Genomic DNA, 22,017 nt, shown 5'->3' with positions numbered 1-22,017 from the left:
TCCACAGATCACATGGACAGTTTACCATCCGTTTTGGCGGACTTGACTTGTTCAAACACCTGCGGTGGTTAGCAACGCCTGCGACACCGCCGGTAGCGAGACACATACCTTGAGCATCTTGTTGCGAGCGCCAAGAGCGTTGACGCCACGAGCCTCTAAGCCCTTGTCGTCGAGCTCAATGAGCTCTTGCCACTTCAAATCTTTGAGATTGTCCGTGTATTTATGCAGTCTCAAGGTGCGCAGCCAAGATGGAATGTCCTCGAGCAGACCAGGATCAGTAGGATCCTCTGGTGGCTTCGAGCTGCCGCGACGACCTCGTGGAGAACGCCCACGAGCGATCTCCGAATGATCAGATAGGTAGCCGTCACCAGCGACGCCGAACTGACCCAAGGGTGGCGCGACCAATCCAGCCATGCCGGGACTCATCATCGGATTGCTGCCATCAAATGCAGCTAGATAGCCATTATGCTGAGGGGAAGAGAAATTAGGTGGAAGAGGACTGGTATGGTTCGGTAAGCCTGGCGAGTTTGGCCGTGAGCGTCTTCCCTGCGCAGCAGCGATTTGCTGAGCCTGCAGAGCGGCCACCTGCTGCGGGTTGAGCACTTGGCCTTGATCATTGACCATGATGGTGTTGATGCCTGGGATGCCAGATGCCTGTAGTCCTGCAGAAAGCGGTGGATGTGGTTCATTGGACCGCGCACGCCGGTACTTCTTCACATCGTCCAGCGCAATTCGGTTATTGACGGTGGAGAGGGCTGCAAGCTTCATCGCAGTGGCGTTGGCAATCATGTCATTCTGGTTGCCAGCCTGAGTGAAATTGGGCACCATAGGCGTATTGGTCATGGACGCCCAACTACCTGCATTATAAGGCGATAGCATAGGCATCTCGTGATGATCAGGAGCCGTCAGGGTAGTCTGCTGGATGCTACCACCTTGTGGGCGTGGTGACCGAAGGCTAGCAGATAGAGGCGGCTGAGAGAACTGACCCATCGGTGGCTGCTGCTGAGGCTGCTGTCCCGAAGATGACTTGGGCCGATTCTCGGTCTGTGTTTGATTCTGGTTCAGAGGCTGTCTCCAGTTCATGCTATCCGTCTTGGACTCTCGAGGAGCCTGAATCGTTGGGGCCGCAAGGGAGCTTCGATCAACAGTGCTGTTGCGGTTGGAGGGTGGTGCATTCCCAGTTTGCTGCGCGTACGCTTCTTTCTGCTGGGCAATGGCAGCTGCGGCGTCGGGAAACATGGCATGAATCGTAGATTGGTCGAGGCCGGAGTTGCGCTTGTTGCCAGCCGGAGAGACAGGTGGACGGCCCATTGAATGTCTCGAGCCTTCAACGTTGAGTTTCGACATGGCATCACTGAGCCTGCTCGACATGGGATCCTTCTCGCCAAAGTTGGCTGGGGACAGCACTCCGGAAATGGGATGGCTCTTGGACATCTGATTGAGCACTTGGGCGAAGAAGCGCTGCTGCATCTGTGTGGTTTGCTGGATGAGCGCATAGGTTGCAGCGGTTCGCTCAGCCTCGCTGAGAACCTTGAACCATTGCTCAATTGCGCTCAGTTCATCCTTGAAGTCTTGGTCCAGGGTAGCTGCAGCCATCTCTTCCAGCATGGTTTCGTACTGCTCGATATCTTGAATCCACTGCTCGCCTGCCTTGTTGGAGTCGTCCACCGAGCCTTGATTTTGCTGATTATACAGGACTTCTGAGGCTGGTCGGATATTTCTTGCAGACAGAGGAGAGGGGAAGCTGGTCATATCTGCTGAAGAGCGGATGTCGCGGGAGCCTGAGGCGGCCACAGCTCGAGAAGCGGGAGGGCGAAGGGTCGGCTTCGAGGCCTCGGGAGTGCTATTGCGATTCCCTATGATATTGCTCGCCATTGTTCAGACAGTTGCGCAGCCCGCGTCCGACAGCTTGTCGTAGCCAAGTGGATCGAATGACCGGCAAACCGAACAAAAAGTATGAACAAGTAACTCAATCAGATTTGCCAATTCATGAAGTGATTTGGGGCAGGCAAAACGAGGTGTGGTGGATCAGTAAGCCAATAGGAACCGGTCCAAAGGCGAGAGGCGAGGAGGCGAAGGTGCGAGAGGTGTGCCCTATCGTCGGTCGCCTGTTGAGGGTACGGAGGGGAGCCTTGCCGAACGCTGAGGTAGCAAGGTCGAAACAGTTGCAGCCAGTACAAATGCTTGAAGCGAGGATCGGGCAAAGGTGCAGGCAGAACACGCAAGAGATGAAAGGGAGCGACAAGCTGAAGATGAGACAGGACGGTGGGGACGCGGTGGAGGGAGAGGGAAGTAGTTGCAGCTGAGGACGCAGACAGGCCTGGCAGAAATCTTACGAGTGTTTCAAAGGCAGACGAGGCCAAGTCCAAAGTCTGCAATGTGATTGGCGTGTAGCCGAGTGACCCGCGAGGCGTCTTCAGTATAGATTCTAGAATCCATCAAGCCTATTGACCCCTTTCATTTAACCGTCAATTCTTGTCTGCACGAATAGTGGCAAAACCTCTCTCATGACGTTGACTGTTTACTGAAGTCAGCATCACCCCCTGACATATGGCTTGCCAACCCGAGGAACATGATATCCAAAGCGACTGGAATTCAACCAGCTGAGACAACACTTAGGTGGCCCAGGTCATGACCATGAATACGGTCCCTCCGAATCAAAATGAGGTGGCTGATGGCGGTCAATGGACTGCCATGGGCTGGGTCAGTCACCTGCGCACCTTTGAACCAACGGCTATGCCAAGGATATACGAAGGCTTCATCCCAGCTCCTGATCCCTTCGGCGTTGATTTCAACAGGGGAGGTCCCAACGAGGACAATGGTGTCGACGACGGTGACGAAGACGGCGAGAATGACGAAAACTACGATGGCAATGGCAGCCGTAATAAAATGAGACAGCCCCGTCGCGGGCTAGGTGTCAATGCTTCATCCACCATCGAGCTGCCCAGCTACCCCTCCTCACCCCCCGGCAGCGAAGAGGATCCCTCTACACCTGGGTCATCCGACGACTCGTCTGCCGATGATGCTGATACTCCAGTCAACGAGCAGAGTGATGGAATCACCGCACCGGCATCTGATGTGCCGAGTATCCACCCACCGCAACCCCGTCGACGACGAGGACGCCCTACAATCAAAAAACGCACAGGTGAGCGTGGAGGCTGGAGTAAGGGTCAGAAACTTGGCCCACACGCCCCTCTTGAGCCGTCGCAAGAGTTCACAGTCTTATTCCAGCAGGCCATGCACGCCTTCAGCTTCAGGAGCGACCTCGACACTGCACACGAGCTTGTCCTGCAGGCACTTGCGATTAATCCAGAGGTTTTCAATGCTCATATTTTGCTCGCTGACATCTGGTTTGCCCGAGACCATACCCTCAATGCGGTTTCCGCCTTGTGGGCGGGAGCACACTGCTTCTGGAGAGATCCTTTTGTCTGGCACATGGTTATCGAGGCCTGCCTCGAAAGAGCCACTTATGCTCGACAAATCGCCCTGAACCAGGCCAAGTATGCTCTGAAAATGCTACTCAAGCTCGACAATAACGATCAAGATGCTCGTTTTCAGCTAGCCGTCGTGGAAAGGGAAGCAGGCAAGCCTAAGAAGGCCCTTGGCCTTGTCGACAAGATTTTGCAAGCCATGCCACATAATACAGATGCCCTGGGTCTCTACGCTGATATTTGCATCGGAATGCAGAAGAACGATGTGGCCATCAACAGATACAAGGAAGCAATTCAGTACTATCGATCTGTCGGTCTAGATGAGTCGGACGCTTTCGAATGGGCCGACGTAAGTATGTACGTCAAGCTGCTCTCATTGCGAGAAGGAGATAGGGATGAAGTCTTGTCCTCTTCGATCAAAGTTCTGAAGAAGCTCTCCCGGTGGCTGCTGGGCAGAGCGGCTGAGACTTTCTGGGATAACGTGGATGGCGACGACAGAGAGTTCGATGCCGAGGACTACCCCAGACGACAGGAAATCAGATCCTTCACCCCAGGTCGCTACACGGTCGAGCAGTACGGCCTCGGACTCCCAATGCAGCTTCGGACCCAGCTGGGTATACTGCGACTCCGCCAGGGCGACTTGCGTGAGGAGGCGCTGGCGCACTTCGAGTGGCTTGAACCAGATGATGTGAGCGAAGATGCAAACATCGTTCACTTCGGCTCAGAGTTCTTGGAAGTTGCTCGTGCCCTCAACGAAGCCATGGAGCACAGGGAGGCTCTTCGCTACTTCGATGCACTGCTCCGTGTTGACGTTGTCAAAAAAGCGGACTTTTGGATTGGAATTGGCACGAGCACGTACATTCTGGGACAGAAAGACCGTGCAATGGAACACTTCCAGTCTGCGCTGGCTTGTGATGCTGACTCAATCGTGGCCAAGACTTATGTCTCCAGGATCTTAACTGAACGAGGCCAAAAGCTCCACGCCGTCAGATATGCTTGCGAGGCTGTTGAAGAGGCTGCTGACCGGGCGCCTCCGACTACTGCCGGGGTCCGCAAATACGAGCGATTTGAAGATCGTGCGAATCGTGAAGCTGCAGAAAACGCTCTGAAGACAGCTTTGAAGCTGCCGGGACCCAACCCATCGAAGAAGCGTCAGGGCAAGGTACGCCAGGACGGCACAATATTGAATGCGTTTGAGCTCCTCAAACCACGAGGACGACTTCACAAACGGAAGGGAGGCCAGTCTAAGCGTCCGCCCCGGGAGCCGACTCCAACTGAAGACAAACCACAGAAGCTGGACGAGATCCGGCCGCTTTACAATAACATGCTCAACAACTATGACATGATGAAACGCGGCGATGGCGTTGCCACACGGATATGGATGAGCTGTGCCAAAAGCTTGATCAACGACTTCAGGGCTAACGAAGTTTTGTGTCCAAAGGAAAGGCATGCGCAGGCCGCTGCCAGGGCTTCTCGACGTCGCTCAGATTCGGGCACCCCTCAAGCAGACGGCAACGAAGCAGACCAGCCACTTCCCTCCATTGAGCCCCAAGCCAACACCTTCATACCACCCACGACCTACCGCGAAATCTCCATGACGGAATGGCTCGATATCTTTCTGCAATACTCCATTCTATGCACTACCCTTCCTATCGCCGAATTCCCCAACGCCAAACGTGACAGTTACAACATCATGCAAGCTGCGACGCTGTCAGCAGTCTGGTCCCACACCCCGGCCGCCCTCTTCCAGATCCATGCCTGCTACCTCGCCTGCGCCGTCGCTTTCCGCGATCAGATCGTCCTCTTCGGCACCGTACTCCCCTGGTTCCTGCAACAGTTTCCCTTCGCCACCGACGCCTACCGCCTCTTCAACGCTATGCACAGCCTCTTCCCCTACTCCTCCGACCCGGACGGCAAAGCCGGCGTAATGCGCAACGCCTACGTCGCCAAATCCCACAAACCCTCCCGCCTGCTCTTCCGCCACCTCAGCTCCCTCGACCACCAGCTGCACGACGACTACGCTGACCCAGTCGACGGGCCGGTCCCGGACTTCATGCGTCGCCCACGCGACGATCTCCTCACGGTCTGGGACCCCACGCCCGACCCCACGACAGGGGCCCCACGCCCGCGGCGCACGCACGAAATGGACGTCGTGCTCCTGGTCCTGTACGGGCAGCTCGTGTACGCCAAAGGCGCCTTCACCTCCGCGCTGGGCTACCTGCACCGCGCGAACGCGCTGCGACCCCGCGAGCCGCTCGTGCTGCTGACCATGGCGCTGTGCTACCTGCAGCAGCCGCTCAAAGTGGGCTTCAAGGCCGACAATAAGCACAGCTGGGTCTTGCAGGGGATGGCGCTGTTTGAGGAGTACGCTCGCGCGAGGATGGAGTGGGGTCGGGAGATGGAGCAAGTGCTGGGGTGGAGTGGGGCGGAGGCGGATTGTAGAAGGGAGATAGCGTTTAATCGCGCGAGGTGCTGGGGCATGTTGGGCCTGGGGGGGTTGGCTGTGGAGGGCTTTAAGAGGGTGTTGGAGGATGAGGATAGGGAGGTGAAGGGGAAGGAGAAGGTGGGAGATGACATGGAGATCGATGGTCGGGGAGACAACGGGGCTGATGGCTTGGACATGCAGGCCGCGTATGCGGTAGCAACGACATATGCGCTGAGCGGAGATGTGGAGGCGGCCAGAAGGGTGACGGAGCGTTATCTCGTGGTGGAATGAATGAATGCATGAATGGATGAATGAATGAGCAAGCGCTGGAGCTTGCTATGCTGCAGTACCCTGGCGCTCGAGTGGTCGGCCGACAGCCAAGGCCCATCGACTACAAGTACTGTAGATTTACGAGCCAGCATGTAAACCTGTGATACCCCTGAATACGAATTTTAATTGATAGTGTTTCTCGCACTCGTGCCCAGGAGTAAGCTAGCCAGCCATTCTTTCAGCATGAACCATCTCTCATGCGCTGATCATCACGTCGATATCCCCATGAAGTGCTTTTCCCCCAAAGATACCAGCGTATTTCTAGCTATTTTCGTAGCTTCCTTTGCAGGAGGTGACTACTCTTCCAGTGGCAGCATCACTGGCTTGTTCGTGCGAGGTGTGAGTGATCTCGATGCGGGTCATCGTCTCCCCAAAAGACCTGGCATCAAGCCCTCTGGTTACCATTCTCACAGAACTGGCCGTATGGCTTGAAGTCCGCTGAATAGGCGTGGCCGCGAGCGACAATCCACGAGTGGCTCCCCACAACGTTCTAGCCTGCAGGATTGGCGTTCTCCGACTTGATGGCAGCCTCTCCAGGCGGGACAGGAGGTGGCGCAGCATCTTTGAGATACACTCGGCCGTTTTTAGTAAGGATGAGCTTTCTAATAAAAGCCGTCCACTGGGCTTTACGCTCAGGATCTGTCGGTGTCTTATATAGGCCGATGAAGTCCTTGGCCACCATGCCCTCGGGTGGAATCCGCGCGCGGATCTCTTCTGTTGTTGGCAGCGGACCTGTCTCGAGATTGCGGCGAGCGCCTGGCGCCGGTGAGCCAGCTCGCGAGGTAGGAGGCGAGTTGGGGCTGCTTGGGCTACCAGGCTTTTTGACTTTGATCTTAATCCGAGTGCCGTCTGACATGGCGCCGCCGTCGGTATCAGAGCCGGCACCACGAGGTCGCAAGCCGTCTGGGGACATGGGCCGAGAGCCGCCGGACGTCGGGCCCTGTGACGAGGAGTGGTGGGACTTTTTCTTCTTCTTGCGTACAGTAGAAGCATCGGTGCCGGATGCATCGGAGAGGTTGGGTGAGCCCGGGCGCTTCAAGCTCTTGGAAGAGCTGGATTTCTTCATGGCACCCTCACGATCCGAGGCAGGATGCTTTTCTTTGCGCCCAGAGGGCGTGTTGGCACCAGACGAGAGAGCAGATTTGCCGCCTTCCTCTTCCTTCTTCAGATTGGCCTGCTTCTCTGCCTCGAGGCGTTGGCGCTCTTCTTCGGAATCAGACTGTACAAGGTTAGCTTTGTCAGGGCAAAGGAGCAGTCTTTCATGACACTCACCGAGGAGTTATCGTCGGAATCGCTTCCTAGGTTGTAATTACGCTCCCGCTTCTCCAGTTTAGAGCGCATAGCGCCACTCCAGATACCTTTCAGCCGCTCTGACTCGTCTTCCTTGTGCTCGCTAGCCTCGACTTCGCGTTCGTCCTTCTCCTGCCACCCAATATTTGCCTTTAGATGGTCTTCCTTGACCTTCTTCTCTGCAGCCTTCTCGTCTTCGTCCTTGTCGCCGAACATGTCCCCCTCTTCATCGTCGGCAAAATCATCTTCGAAATCAAGATCTGCATCCTCACCCTCACGTGTCATAGCAAGACTCTGGTCGGCCAGGAAGAGCTTGCTATTGATCTTAGCCTCTCGCTCTCGCTCAATCTCTTGTCTCCGGGCCTCCCTTTTGCGCATAAGAAACTCGGGCTCGACGTTCTTCTTCTTGCTCCAAGCGTTGAAGACGTCGTTAAAATCAACATTTGCCTGAACGTTGCTGGGCTTCTCGAATCGGTAGGACTTTTCGATAGGAAGTAATCTGAATCTAGAGCTTGCGCCGTCGGCCGATGCTTCGTGAGCAAATGCGGCGTACACGCCCATTGACCCTTGATTATGTTTTCCAATCAAAATGTGTCTATTGTCAAAGTCCTCGAGAACCCATGGCAACTTCTCCTCGTAATTCATCTGAATGCGACGCTTCTCTTCCTCGGTGTAGTCGTTGTGATAGACTTGAGCGGTCTTTTTGGTGAAGAGCTTTCTGCGGTTCGAGTTCGCTGAAGGAGCGATTTGGGCAAGATTGGCTTCTCGTTCTTTTTGGCGCGCATCTCTGCGCTTGTTGAGGGCCTCGGTTTCTGCATCGGCTTCCTTGGGCTCGTCACCTTCCTTCACTTGAGTCTTCCAATCAGGGTTTCGGCGGTGCAGACGCGCAGGCTTAGTGAAATCGTTTTCATTGCGAATGTCTAGCGGCAACTTGTCATCGACTTGGAGCAGGTGATAGCGCAAACCATCGAGAAGCTCTCGTTTAGAGGTGACAAGCTTGAATTCTCTGACCGGCACGTTCTGCGGCAGGGAGTTCTGAGTAGGTTTGGTGTTTTCCGTTCTCGCGTTAGAAAAGGCATTGATTGCGTTGAGGTCTGGCTGCAAGTTGGCACCACGGCCGGATGGAGGTCGGACAAGGGCTTTTGGAGGAGCACCGAGAGGATAGCGCTTCTTCTGGTTGTTGGTGGGCTTGAAGAGACCGTCAGCGCCGGCAGGCTTCTTGCGCGGCAATGGTCGAGCCGCAGGAGGTGCGCCGTTGACCGCGGTCGCGGGCGGCGGCTGGTTCATAGCTACAGATCGCGCACTAGGTTGAAGGGCGAATGGAATGCTTATCAGGGTATGAGTCCATTCCCCGGGGAGAAGCAGCAGACGTTGCGAAGGACAAAGGACGAATGCTGGCACTGTCAAGGGTGAGGTTTACATTCCATGAACCCGCGCGAGGGAGCGAGGGAGCGAGGCGCTGGCAGTGAGCGTCACAGCTGCGGGGCGCTCAATCAGGCAGCTCTGCCGACAGCCAATGAGCATTCAATCCGCATGGGTGCATCAGTCGTCAACTTCAGGTTCGATGCTCTCCATCCACATCCATCAAGTTGAGTACCTTCTAACCATTTACAAATTACTTTTGATCGTCCCTCGACCTTCTCGACTTTGTAAAATCTTTCCAACCTCGTTCCCCCCAACTCCAGACCAACCGCACCGTATTGCAGCAGCACTACACACACTGTAACACAGTTCACAACTCCCATGTCTGGCCTCTCAATCTTCAAATCCACCCCACATCATCGCGACCGGTGATGGCTGATCAACCGCCAGGCGCGGGCTTCAACCCTCATGTTTGGGGCCAGTTGAATGATGCTGCAAGCCAAACTAATCAGCGTCCGCGTGGTGGTCGTGGCCGTGGCCCTTCTCTGGGATCCAGACAAGGACCTGGTTATGGCACGCAACCCCCTTCCATGAACCCGTATGCTGCACCTATGTCTCCGCCTTTCCAGTCACCCCCACCTTCTATGGACTCCTTCCCACCTCTTGGTTCCCAAGCTCAGCCTGCCGCCACCGCAAAGCCAATGTCACCGGTATCTCCTCAGGCTTTCAATCAGCCTCCCTCTCGTGGCAGCACCTACCACCGCGCACCCCCCAGAGACTTCTACCACAGAGGGCCTTCAAGTCCGCACGGTTATGGGCACCACGGTCGTGGTCCACACTTTAACCATAACTCTCGTTCTGCGCACCAGCAATCGTATGACAACTTTCGGCGACCTCCAGCCCCTGGAGGAAACCTCTACTCACCAACAGCACCACCTGCCAGCTTCTTAGGTCCATTTCCAAGCTACGATGACAAGGAACGAGCATTTCGCGAGCAGGTTATGGCGCAGTCTGACTACCTGAACAAGGCTCAAGTTGCAACTCGCCAAAAATATCAGCTCAAGCAAGATGAGCAGATCCTGAAGGAGGATTTTCGTCGCCACCTAGAGTCTATTTTCCAGCAATCACTCGCCGAGAAATATCCATCCATTGCCGTCGGTGAAATCCGCCTGAGATGCTATGGCAGCTTGAATAATGGCTTCGGCTTGGCGCAGTGCGATATGGACCTTTTGCTAGCACTCCCAGAGGAGATCGACCTCATCAACAAGGATGCGCCAGATGCACCAAACGACAATGCCAATCCTTCGGTCGACTCGTCGCAGCAACAGGGCGCCGCAAGTGCCGCACTAGAAGCTGTCATTGATCCCGAAACGGATGACGACAAGTTCGAAGTCGCACTTCGGCTCGAAGGCGCCCTGCTCGATCTTGGCATTGGTGCCAGGTTGCTCACCAAGACCCGGGTCCCGATCTTGCGCGTTTGCGAGCGACCTAACGAAGAACTGCTCGAAAACCTACGCGCCTACCGCAAAGAGACGTTGGAAGCTGCCGAGGCATTGAAAGAAAAGACTGTCAACCAACATGCAGACACGCCACCTGACCTCAGTATGTCAGACATCGCCTCTGCGTTGCAAGAGCTCTCCTCTGAAGAAGCAGCAGCACAAGTGATCTTGCCAGCATCCCCATCAAAGAACAAGCAACCCAGCTTGGAGTTTACTGGCGACTGCGGGATCCAATGTGACATCAACTTTACCAACTTTGTGGCCATCCACAACACACGTTTGTTGCGTGAGTACTGCCTCTACGACTCACGCGTTGCCCAGATCGGCACTTTCGTAAAAGCTTGGGCTAAAATTCGAGATATCAATACCCCTTACTGGGGCACGCTGTCGTCCTACGGTTACATCCTCATGGTCTTACATTACCTCATGAACGTTGCTCAGCCCCCTGTCATTCCCAATCTGCAGGACCTGGCTATCACCCAAGATTCATGGAACCCCGAGCCTGTGCCAAAGTTCGAAGGAAAGTTCGATATTCGGTTCTGGCAAGATCAGGCCACTATTGAAGCATATAAAGCTCAGCAACCCCGCAATCGAGAATCAACGGGTCACCTCCTTCGAGGCTTCTTCTGGTACTATTCAGCACGTGAAGGCTTCAACTTCAAGAACGATGTCATATCTATTCGTTCACGAGGCGGCATTCTGAAGAAATATCACAAAGGTTGGACCGAGGCGAAGTGGGCGGATCAGAAAAAGAATGTTCGACAACGTTATCTCCTTGCGATTGAGGACCCGTTCGAGGTAGATCACAATGTTGCTCGCGTTGTGGGTCACAACGGTATCGTAGCGATTCGAGACGAGTTCCGTCGAGCTTGGAGTATCATCTCTAGCGTCGGCGGTCCCAACGCGTCAACGGAAGACCTATTGGATGTCGTTGAGGAGCGTGGCGATCTGCTGCGTAAAGACCAAGAGCATCACCGGGAGAAGATCCGGAGAATGAAGCAAGATCTCGAGGCCAAGGAAAAGGAGGCGCTGAAGGGAGTCTCCATGCAGAACGACCAGCATGAGGGTGAGAATCAGGAACAGATCCAACAACAGCCTCCTGGCCAGAGTGAGAAGATAGAAACCGGTACGTTAGATCAAACACCATGGTCGCATCCATCACCACCCTCGAAGCCCTCACATCGTCGCCGAAGCCCGAATCCCCAGCTGACTCAAGATGATGGAGGTACTCAGGTCAAACCTCGTCATCTCAAGCGTGGTAGAACACGGAAAGTCAAGGCAGAAAGTGATAACGAGGATCATGATGAGGACAGAAGTGAATCGGTGGCTCGGATCGAAGCGAAAACATGGCAAAGGTCGGGCGATGTTGGCGAGCTGAAGGCAGAGGGCTCTGACAGTGATAGTGGGCCAATCTGCTCTCCTTCTGAGACTTGCTTGCGTCAAGGCTTCGACTCCAATGGAAATCCTATCGCTTGGGACATATCAACGCAAGATGGGCGCTGGTTACAGTGGCGTGATAACAAGATCCGTCAAGGGAGGTGGAGAGGCGTCGTGAACAATCCGAGCCTTGCAGCCCATGACAAAAGATATCCTTTCGATCCCAGAAGACCAGCTCCGGAAGACTGTGATGAGTATCGACTTGCAAATGAGCTCTTCTGGGTTAATCGAGCTCCTTACCCCTTGAACAGGAATCCCGACATTACCTCTACAGAGACAGCAATCGTGGCCGCCATTCCGAAGCCTGGTGTCATTATCAGAACCCGCCAGAAGGGTCGCAGGAGAGTCGTGAAGCGCAAGTCGTCCTCTCCTACGGCCACGGGTCATGAGCAATCGTCTGGTCAAGCTCCTGCTGTTGCAAGCGAAATCCCGGAGCAGCACGATGTCAAGACCGACGCACCCGCTGCCATCAACGAGAGTGATGATTGGGCGAAGCGGGCTGAAGCATGGCATCAGGACACTGATAGAGATACGGCATCGTCTCAGGGTCCTGTCAAGCCCGATGAGGCAGCGACCGAGGCGTGGGCAGAGATTGCCCAGCCTGCACAGCCGCATCCTGAGGCATGGGACTCTGTTGGCTTCGAGGAGAGTCACACCGAAACGGATCCGCGTGACTCAAAGGGCGATGGCTGGGGTACTCCTCCCTCATGGAAATCAACAACGATGGATGTCGAAACGGCTTCAATTTGCACAAATCCCTATCCTAACGAAGGGCCCTACTGTCCGAACGATAATACCCATACGTCCAAAGAGTTTCGTAGCACCTTTAAGGGCTCGACACCGCCACAGCGACACTGGAGAGGTACCCGGCACACATCAGTTGACTCTGACATGATAACGCGCGCACAACGCGCACGAGCACTGTCTGGACCACACCTCTCGAATACTTTGCTCACTGGTGATGCAAGGCTGGACCCACAAGACTGGTGGCAACCAGTTGGCCTGCCGATTGCTTGGGACATCTCTACGGCAGGTGGAACGTGGCTGAGGAAGCGAGATACGTACATTCGATTGGGAACATTCCAGTACCCAAGAGGTCCCCATCTGCAGGCTTTGCATAAGCTGTTCCCTTACGATTCACGAATGCCGCGATGGAAGCTAGCAACACACAATGCTCAGCTGCAAGCCTTTTACCGCTACTCTTTGTGGCCACAAGGTCTCCGGCCTCCCATATCTTCGGCCAGTCGTGGACAGAGAGGCGGTTCATCTGCACCTGAGATGAATATCATACAACCGAAAGTTTCCACGCAAACTACGATCGTAACGGACAGTGAAGAATGGCCCCAATATTCACTGCTTCAGCGTCCACCGCCTCATTCCAAAGCTGCAGATTTTGTCTCCATGTTCAGCCCTGAGGACCTCGCACACAAACCTCGAGAGGCTGATTCAGTAGTCTCTGACGAAGCCGAGGAAATGCCAGACTCGGCTTTCATTCGAAGTCGTCGACTTGCGTACTTTGCCGACAAAGAGCAACGCGAAAATGGTGACGATGAGGCCGAAGACGAGGAGACGATCAGAAACATCATGATGTTCATGCAACAGGCGGGAATAGGTTCTGGGAATGGAATCAGCGATGGATCAATGCATCGGCGGATTGATCCTACATCCATGGCGAATTACAAGCCCTATTCTGAACAGCCAGGGTCGGGCGTGGGTTCAATGACTACGGCAGAACAGAATTCCTTCTCGACGTCATTTGATCCCGCTTGCGAGGCTGAAGGCATGCCCAAGTATCCGTCAGTGAACGCGGAAGAGACGTCGAAAGTCCCACTGACGCTCTATCCCGATATTTCCGCCAACGACAGACCCAGAGATGAGGATCCAAGAATCATGCCAATACCACGCGATCAAGGATTTAAATTTGATGTCAGACAGCTGCGAGATCTTGCCGTCATCAAGGAAGGAGGTAATGGATGCGCTGTTCAAGGCTGCGAATTCGAGATTGAGGGAGAACATGAGTGGACCGGGAGCGGAGCAGTAGACTGGGTGCAAAGCGATTTCGCATACGAAGAGTCGAAGGTTTCGATGGAGAAGCCTTATGAATATGGAAGAGGTGATGAGGAAGGTTATCTGGATGAGCTGCCCGGCATGGGCATCTAAACAAGTCCAGCAAGCTACACGACTGTATGATTACAACGAATATTAAGGGGTCGACATGCGACTTCATAGCGATACCCGGGAGGCAAAGGCCCGGCGGGCATTCAACCTGACTACTTCAGTAAAAGTGTATTAGATACGAAGGGCCACTCATCACAATGCAAATCTCTTGACTCGTGACTTCTGACTCCTGGCTCCTGGGTATAAGACAAGAAGACACTGCGACTCATGCGAACAAGTCGAGTTTCAGAACTCCTAGCTCAGTCCAGCCTCGTGCGACGTGATTGGCAGAATCTCCCAACTCCCTACCCCTACCATCTGCCACACGATGTGTTTGAAAGAGCTTTCAACTTTCTGACCATGTCGCCGCTTGCTTGTAACATCGACCTCAGGCGGAAGCGTTACTGGCACTTGCATACTCGCTGCATTGGTGTACAGGGATTTAGTATATAATCAGCAGGAAGCACAGCGTCAGCTCACTCACGGCAAAGGCAAGAAAGCAGTACAGACAGCAGTGCAAGGACAGCTTCCGTCTAGCTCGTGAGACTTTCGAGGACTTCCAAAAGCACAATGGGCATCCCGGGCACGGAGCCCGAGAAGACGGTCTACACCACCCTCCCGGCCGCAAGCCAGCAACCCGTCAAACCATTCCTCTCATACATCAACCTCGACCTCATCATCTACATCCTCGGCCGCTCGGTATTCCACCCAGCAATATGTCTCATCGGCTACCTCTGCATCGCCGCCGTGCACAAGCATAAGGAACCCATCGCCTTCTACACCCTCTACTGGACAGCATTCCTCTGCGTCGTGGAAATCCTGCTGTACCTCAACCAGCGCATTACCTTCGGCGCACCCCGCGACGTCGACTGGGAGCGTGATGTCGTCGTCATCACCGGCGGTGGCAGCGGTCTCGGCCGCGTACTCATGGAATCCCTTGTCATGCGCGGCGTCAAAGTAGCCGTGCTGGACATCAAGTCCGCCGACAGCGAAGCCGAGGAACTTATGGAAGGCGCGGGCGACCTTCTCTGGGAGCAGTGCGACGTAGGGAGTCAGGCGCAGGTACAGACGTCCATCGCCAACATCGTCAAGAAACTCGGCCCACCCACCATCCTCGTCAACAACGCCGCGCTGCCCATCCACGCGCTGCCGCTGCTTCCCTCGTCATCGTCGAATGGCACCACGAAGACAGCGACAACGACAACGACAACGACTCTCGCGCCCGAACAAGCCCTCAACACCCTCACCACCAACGTCGCCTCGCACTTCAACCTCCTGCACGCCGTGCTCCCCCACATCCTCGCCTCCCCAACCGGCGGCCACATCGTGACCCTCTCCTCCATCCTCTCCCACCTCAGCCCCTCGCACCTCTCCGACTACGCCGCCAGCAAAGCCGCCGTGTCGGCCCTACACAACTCCCTCTTCCACGAGATCCAAGCGCACTCGGACTCGCGCGTGCGGCGGCACGTCAAGACGCTGCTCGTTGAGGTGGGCCAGATGGACACGGCGCTGTTTAGCATGACGAGACTGCCTTGGTGGGCGCGCTTCATGGGTGCGGTGGTGGAGGGGAAGGATGTCGCCCGGTGGATTACGTGGTACGTGGAGAGGGGGGAGGGCGGCGTGTTGAGGCTGCCGTTCTATGCAAGGTGTGTCGGCGCGTGGTGGGCCGTTGTGCCGGGGGCGCTGGAGAGGTGTCTGAGGTGGGCTAGTGGTGTTGATCGGGCTGTGAGGAGGGGATGAGAGGGGGAGGGGGGCGAAGGAAGAGGTACTCAAACAGGCGGTAAACATATGTGGAGTCTGTTTGCAGGTACTCTCACTGACTTTACCCTCTGCGGTGGAGGCAGTTGGTCGCTGGCTTTCTCGTTAGCTAGCATGAACAACCAGAAGAAGAGCGTGTGTCTGAATAGCAGTGAGTCACCCGGAGCCAACGAGCAGGGACAAAAGAGCAGAATTTTCCCTCGTCGTTTGGTAAGTGGACGAGGAGCTGACATAGTGTACCATGAATATCGTGATGGATGCCTGATAGAAGGCCAGCCGGGCTGAAAGAAAGCGACAACATTAGTTTTCACGGTAGGCATCAATATCAACATCAACATCAATATCGATCAGTATCTACTTAAGAAACGCGAAGTGCCGTTGGAGATCCCCGTCTTCGTCTCTCTGTCTGTCTTCCAAGTGTGTATATATACATATATATCTCACTGTTGGGTTTCCACAACCTCAGCCTTCACTGTCCAGACACCCTCCACTACACAAATTCACCTTCACCATGCCTCCCTCCACCGCAACCTGCCCCTCCACCCCAGACGACTGGGAGGAGATCACCTCCTCCGAAATCTCCGACGCCCCCGACGAAGACATCGAGGTAATCGACCGGTCCGAAGCCATCGGACCCGAGCCCGTCGCACCAAGGACACCGCGACGCCCATCAACACCGTGCCACCCCACCACTCCCCCGGCCCAAACCACCACAACAAGAACCGAGCCCCCGGCCGCGCCCCTCCGGCAGTTCACCAACTCACCCCGCCTCCCCACCGCCACCACCCAAGACCTCCACGCCAGCCTCGCGCAAATGACTCTCAATTTGCGTCACCAGCTCGGCTTGCCGCGTCGCCAGGGAACGCTGCGGGGGGTCGGGAGTCGTTTCGACGTCCCCGCCAACACCAACGCCAGCGGCGCCGCCCACAACGGACAGTCGCCGCGGTGCAGGTACGAGGTGCGTGCCCGTGGCGCAGTCTTTGCCGACGTGCTGCCCGTGCCGCGGCGGTCGACGCCGAGTGTGCCGCCGCGGGAGTTGGAGGCGGTCGCGGGTGCGGGTGCGGGAGCGGGAGCGGGAGCGCAGAGGCCTTATGGTGATGAGGCTTGGAGGGCTATGAAGAGGGCGGCGGCGCAGACGGCGCAGGGAGGCAGTTACGGTGAGGGTGTTGAAACGAGTGCTGCTGGTGGGGGTGCGAACATCGGCACTGCGGAGAGGGAGAGGGCGGAGCAGCCGCTTGCGAGATCGAGAAGGCAACGAGGCCCGGTGGGTGGCGTGGGCTTGGGTGTGGGCTTGGGGCCGCGGGAAAGGAGGGTTGTGAGGGAAAGCGAGGGGACGCCGCTGGGGCATCATGGGGATATTGGACGGGGTCGTGATGATAATGAGGAGGAGAGGGGGTGGGACCGAGACCAGGAGCGTGAGGAGTCGGAGCGTCGTGTCAGGTACCTTATGAATGGGAGGCATGACTTGACTTTGACGGAGGAGCGCGAGCGGGAGCGGGAGTTGGCGTGGCGCGCGCTACGGGCGTGTGAGAGGCGTCGCTTGGGTTCGAGGGGGAGTGCGTTGACTTGAAAGCCTTACTCATAGGATGAGGTTGAGCATGACTGGGTATATGGCGTACATTTGGGACCATTCGTTGGAAGCGTATTTTGCATTGCGGGATGTTCATTAGTTGTAGAACGGCTATTGAGGACTGTCGTGCCTGTGAAGACTGGCGTTCGAGGGCGCTAGACTCAGCGCCTAGCGCCATAAAGATACAGTGCCAAAGAACCCTTCTGTGTCTTCGGGTTCCGTTGGTCGAACTTTCAATTCGTTGATTCCCCAAGTACCCACAGTGCTCGCCATGGACAGTGGGATGATGATCTGGTAGTTGTTCGAGACTAGTGAGACAAAACCCGTTGCCTAGATCATTTCGACCACCTTGGCGGTTTCTTTGGGCGAGGAAGGCTGTTCTCGTTGAAGCTGCTGAGGCAAAGCGCATTGCCCAGGTCATATCAACTTGCTCGGCAGGAGGAAGGGCCTGAGGGCTTTGAGAGATAGTCGTGTGTGCTGACACTCGCTCGCTTCTCTCAATCGTCATCGTGAATCGTGATGCCGTTCTCGTGCTCCTGCACCGCGCCACCAACCTCGTTCTCCTCCTCGTCATTCTTTGATCGCTCAACCTCCCGCACGGTGGGGCTCTTCTTGCTCTCACCCGCGTCTCTGACCTGCACATCTCCATCACCATCCTTCCCCTTCCCGTCCTCCTTCCCGCCCTTCCCCTTCTTCCGCTTATTCCTCTTCTCCCTCTTCCTCCTCGTCGCCTCCTCATCTCTCAATCTCCTCTCCCTCTCCTCCCGTTCCCACCTCGCATCCTCATCCTCCTTCTTGGCCTCCTCATCCATCAGCCTCAAGCGCTCATACTCCCTCCGCCGACTGGCCTTGTAGACGTGAAACTCGCCGGACCCGGCGCCCGCACTGCTGCCCTGCACGTTGGTCACGATCTCCGGCGGCGGCGCAAGACCGCCGGCCGTCTTGGGCTTGGAGGCGTCTGGGAGCGCGAGGGGGATGTCCGGGTCGGCCATGAGGTTCTCGATTGCGACTGCGGCGGTGGCCGAGGCCGAGGCCGAGGGCGGGAGCTGCCGGGCTTTCTTGAGGGGGCGCTTGCTGCGCGGGTCGGAGGACGTGGGGATCGCGTCGGTGGTTGGTTCAGACATGGTGTGAGAGCGCAGAGAATGGGGTGGAGCGTCGCGAGTTGTGATGACTTGCCTGGTGATCAAGTCGCATGCGTATGCGACAGTGTCGTTAGAGCAGGCGCGAGGCGGACCCCGGACTGGAAGAATGCAAGAGGTGAGTCGCGACTTGTAGAAAGCTTTGATCGCCAGTCGCCAGTCGCCAGCAAATGATGTAACTTGGATGCAGGTGGGTGGAGCCGAGGCTGATGCATGCTTGGCGCTATCGTAGAGTCCTTGACCATTAACTGGCGATATGAGGTTGAGCTTAAAGGTGAGTAAGCCGGTGTTGGCACGGGAGAACAGATGATTCCGCGGGGGACCGCAACAGAAGGTTCATCAACTTCGTAGTCATTGACATTCCAATCATCATACATAGCCTGTACCACGCCACGCTTCGCAGATATCCTCAACCATCCAACACTTCCTAGACCCCAAGTCAGGCTTCGATATCCATAGCGTCCTCATCGCGACTTGATATGCCCGATTTCTCGCGTTTTCTGCCACTGAACCCTGGGAAAGCCTGGATCATCATCTCCGCCTCATCTGGCGTCACACTGTCCTCAAGTAGCGCTGTGGCCATGGCACAGGTCTCATCCGTCACTTCGGCGTCGATGAGCCATCCTTCACTGAAAGCGAGCCTGGTCAGCACAACTCGATGTTTGTGCACTCCACCATTGACGGTAGACAGCTTCTCTTGCAGATTAATCTCCTCGCCATGTTGTGTCATCAAATGATACAGCAACCGGACACCGCGATTGATGATCTGAGCATATAACGAAGCAGTGCTGGTGAGAAGATAGAGGCTGGCTGTCGCATCGTACAGCGAGCGGACAATGCGCGCGATCGCCGAAGGGTGAGAGGCAAGAAGCACAGACCCATGGTGGTGTGGATCGTCGTGGGGTGGCATAGACGAGTCGATTGCCAGCGTGCTCAACAACCCGAGAGACTCGAGGCGAAATCGACAGAGATCGGAGCGAGATGGATTGGGAAAGCCCTCATCGACCTTGGGCGTCTCCCACAAGAGATAGGACACACGATTGATGATGTGCGTCTCCATAGTGTTCTGCGTAGATGGATCGGGACAGATGTTGCCAAAGGTCCCCTCAAAGATAGACGTGGCTAGCAGGTGGAGCATAAGAGTGATGTCCGATATGGGCTGCCACGAGTTCAGCATCATCAACACAAAGTCGGTTGACATGGACCGCCAGAAGTGGTCAATTAGGGGCTTCGAGTCTATGGCGAGACAGGCGACTTTGTATAGTAGACCAAGACAAGCTGTACTATCAACAAGAGGATTGAGAGCAGACACGGGCGTCTGGCGAAATTGGCCAAAATTGCCGCGGTACACAGGCGAGTGCTTGAAGCGAGCGGAGCCATTGATAGTCGCCGAGTCCTGAAGCACCGCCAGTAGATTCGTTATGGTGGATTTCTCAATCGCGGCCGTGTGAATGTCGAGCATGTAGTCGACCACCTCGATCAAGATCGGCACGCATTCATAGTATTTCTCTTTCAAGGACTGGGACCATAACTGGATGAAGATCTGGAGAAGATCTACTGGCAACGTTGGGCCACTCAAGCGTGCAGCCGAGTCGAGCATCGTCGTAGAGAATGTTTTCTGAGGCTCACTCGGGAGAGCGTAATGGATCAAGGCCTCCACCAGCCTTTCCTTACGGGCTTTGAGCTGGTAATTGAAGATCCGTTGAACAAGTTTCAGATGTCGCTCAGCCTGCTTGTCTTTGCGGAAAACGGGGACAACACGATCCGCTTTTCCCAAGGGCTCACCTTTGAGGGTCGGTGGCTGTTCGCCTTCATTCGACTGCCGCAATGCGAGAGGCTTGATAGGGCTGGCATCCACTTTTCGTTTCCGTTTGTTCGCTGCGGTCGGAGTCGAAGGCTTGGATCGTCTTGTGGCAGATTTGGCAGGCGAAACAACCATGATCTCATCGTCATCAAATCCGTCACGGAGGGAATTAGCTGGACGGTGTTTCTGAGGTGTGATATCAGTATTATTCGCTTTCTGGCCAGTTTTATCCTTCAATCGCGTCTCGAGCGCCTTCGTTCTGCGGGTCTCCTCTTTCAGGTCGTCCTTGGTCATATCGAACTCGGTCATCAAGGCGGAATGTTTCGAAGACAGTGCGTCCAACGCTGCTTTGTGCTTTGCGGACTCATCCTGCATCGACTTCTTGATAGCTGCCAACTGCCTATCGTAGACCTTGGTTTCCTTGTCTTTGTTCTCTCTGATGATGAAAATCTCGCCCTTGTGGGTCATAATATCATCCTTTGCTTGTTTGAGCTCCGTGAAGAGGCTGTCGCGCTCCTTGAGCAGTTCAGCGATGCGTGCTGAGAGTGCATCGCGATCGGCATTTGGCATCGTTGTCGACAGATCGAGGTCAGGATGGGCGGTGCCTTGTGTACCTTGGGTGGCGCCAAAAGTGCGACTGAGACTGTTGGCGCCTCGCTGCGAAGGCAGAGGCGCCACGGGCTGTTGACCCTGACCATACTGATGTCTCGTAGGAGCATGTGGCCGAAACTGGGGATTGGGATGAGATTTTCCAAATCTGTTCTGCCGCCATTGCTCTCTCTGGGTCACCTCACTGGGAGGCTTGTGGTTCTGTGGTATGAAAGAGCGGACCTCCTCGATCGGAGTCGGCACTCTTTCCTCTCCAATCGTCTCGAAACTGTCAATCTCATAACTTTCATTCAGTGCTTTCTGCAGGTGAGGCAGCACGTTCGGGCGATTAGCATTGGATTGACGAGGGTTGGACTCGAATTTGGTCTTGTGGGGGAGTCGGCCAGTTGCAGCCTGTTGCTGTGTCGAGAGTATGGCATTGTGTTCGAGTTCCCGAAGCGCGTCGTCTGGGAGATTTCCAAAGTCAAAGTCATCGTCTGCGTCCGAGAAGTTGTGCACGTCTCCGCCGTCGTCCATGCCATTCATATTCAGGAGCCATGGGAGACAGAATCGGCTTGCGAATGTGGCTCGCCTACTGTGGACGACCGGCAGGAAGTCATGCCCTGGGAATTTCAGATCGCAGCCCACGCGTCGAGGATCGCGAGCGGATCTCTTGGCAAGAGCCCCGCCCCAGGGTTAGGGTAAGAACGACCGTCGCTTACCGCAGCTACGCCGTATCGACGCCAGCACCAGTTCGCTCTTTGGGATCCCGGAAGCTCGTGTGACCTCAGGTCAAATGCCCGCACGCCTGCCCAAGATACGTGATGGTTGGAGCTATCTGTTCGCTTACCCAGTACGCCTCTTATCGTCCATGTCCTGTCGTATTACCACGCCCTGGAGCCCATAATCCATTGGCTGGGGTCCCTCGAAAATTGCGCGGCTGATAAGCAGTTCTACCGGTCTCTACTGCCCACTGTCACGACTCACTCGACTTCTAGGAGGAAAAAATATTGAAATTAGAGGACCGTGTCGCGCGTTATTTCCATGACAGATGAACTGTAACACATGCCGCTGCGGGCCCTGCGGAGTCTTTTCATGCACATCTTCGTTGCCAGATGGACCTGTTCACGCTGCAGCAGGCGCTAGGCAAAGACGATATGGGCTTTGTTCAGCTAGGGTAACCCCCGGAATGCCAGTGGGTGCCAGACACGAGAGCTGCACTTTCCG

General features: G+C 55.6%; 8 protein-coding genes across 8 annotated transcripts; 4 read left to right on the top strand and 4 right to left on the bottom strand.

Moving 5' to 3' along the window:
• Positions 1 to 51: 51 nt before the first annotated feature.
• Positions 52 to 1,875, bottom strand: HMPREF1541_02424 (uncharacterized protein; the record flags this gene model as incomplete). Its single annotated transcript, XM_008716779.1, has 1 exon — positions 52 to 1,875. The coding sequence occupies one exon, from the start codon at positions 1,873 to 1,875 to the stop codon at positions 52 to 54; it is 1,824 nt and encodes a 607-aa protein (XP_008715001.1).
• Positions 1,876 to 2,637: 762 nt separating this feature from the next.
• HMPREF1541_02423 (uncharacterized protein) lies at positions 2,638 to 6,147 on the top strand (the record flags this gene model as incomplete). Its single annotated transcript, XM_008716778.1, has 1 exon — positions 2,638 to 6,147. One exon carries the CDS (start codon positions 2,638 to 2,640, stop codon positions 6,145 to 6,147), a length of 3,510 nt encoding a protein of 1,169 aa, XP_008715000.1.
• Positions 6,148 to 6,676: 529 nt separating this feature from the next.
• Positions 6,677 to 8,763, bottom strand: HMPREF1541_02422 (uncharacterized protein; the record flags this gene model as incomplete). Its single annotated transcript, XM_008716777.1, has 2 exons — positions 6,677 to 7,405; positions 7,459 to 8,763. 2 exons carry the CDS (start codon positions 8,761 to 8,763, stop codon positions 6,677 to 6,679), a joined length of 2,034 nt encoding a protein of 677 aa, XP_008714999.1.
• A 506-nt stretch (positions 8,764 to 9,269) lies between these two features.
• On the top strand, positions 9,270 to 13,934 carry HMPREF1541_02421 (uncharacterized protein; the record flags this gene model as incomplete). Its single annotated transcript, XM_008716776.1, has 1 exon — positions 9,270 to 13,934. The coding sequence occupies one exon, from the start codon at positions 9,270 to 9,272 to the stop codon at positions 13,932 to 13,934; it is 4,665 nt and encodes a 1,554-aa protein (XP_008714998.1).
• Positions 13,935 to 14,501: 567 nt separating this feature from the next.
• On the top strand, positions 14,502 to 15,671 carry HMPREF1541_02420 (uncharacterized protein; the record flags this gene model as incomplete). Its single annotated transcript, XM_008716775.1, has 1 exon — positions 14,502 to 15,671. The coding sequence occupies one exon, from the start codon at positions 14,502 to 14,504 to the stop codon at positions 15,669 to 15,671; it is 1,170 nt and encodes a 389-aa protein (XP_008714997.1).
• A 529-nt stretch (positions 15,672 to 16,200) lies between these two features.
• On the top strand, positions 16,201 to 17,259 carry HMPREF1541_02419 (uncharacterized protein; the record flags this gene model as incomplete). Its single annotated transcript, XM_008716774.1, has 1 exon — positions 16,201 to 17,259. One exon carries the CDS (start codon positions 16,201 to 16,203, stop codon positions 17,257 to 17,259), a length of 1,059 nt encoding a protein of 352 aa, XP_008714996.1.
• A 497-nt stretch (positions 17,260 to 17,756) lies between these two features.
• HMPREF1541_02418 (uncharacterized protein) lies at positions 17,757 to 18,383 on the bottom strand (the record flags this gene model as incomplete). The annotated part of the gene is made up of 1 exon (XM_008716773.1): positions 17,757 to 18,383. The coding sequence occupies one exon, from the start codon at positions 18,381 to 18,383 to the stop codon at positions 17,757 to 17,759; it is 627 nt and encodes a 208-aa protein (XP_008714995.1).
• Positions 18,384 to 18,837: 454 nt separating this feature from the next.
• On the bottom strand, positions 18,838 to 21,336 carry HMPREF1541_02417 (uncharacterized protein; the record flags this gene model as incomplete). The annotated part of the gene is made up of 1 exon (XM_008716772.1): positions 18,838 to 21,336. The coding sequence occupies one exon, from the start codon at positions 21,334 to 21,336 to the stop codon at positions 18,838 to 18,840; it is 2,499 nt and encodes an 832-aa protein (XP_008714994.1).
• Between the last annotated feature and the right edge of the window lie 681 nt (positions 21,337 to 22,017).

Source organism: Cyphellophora europaea, assembly GCF_000365145.1.
Source record: "Cyphellophora europaea CBS 101466 unplaced genomic scaffold supercont1.2, whole genome shotgun sequence".
NCBI lineage: Eukaryota > Fungi > Ascomycota > Eurotiomycetes > Chaetothyriales > Cyphellophoraceae > Cyphellophora > Cyphellophora europaea.
Note: the sequence above shows the minus strand (reverse complement) of the source record. Positions and strands in the feature narration are given on the sequence as shown.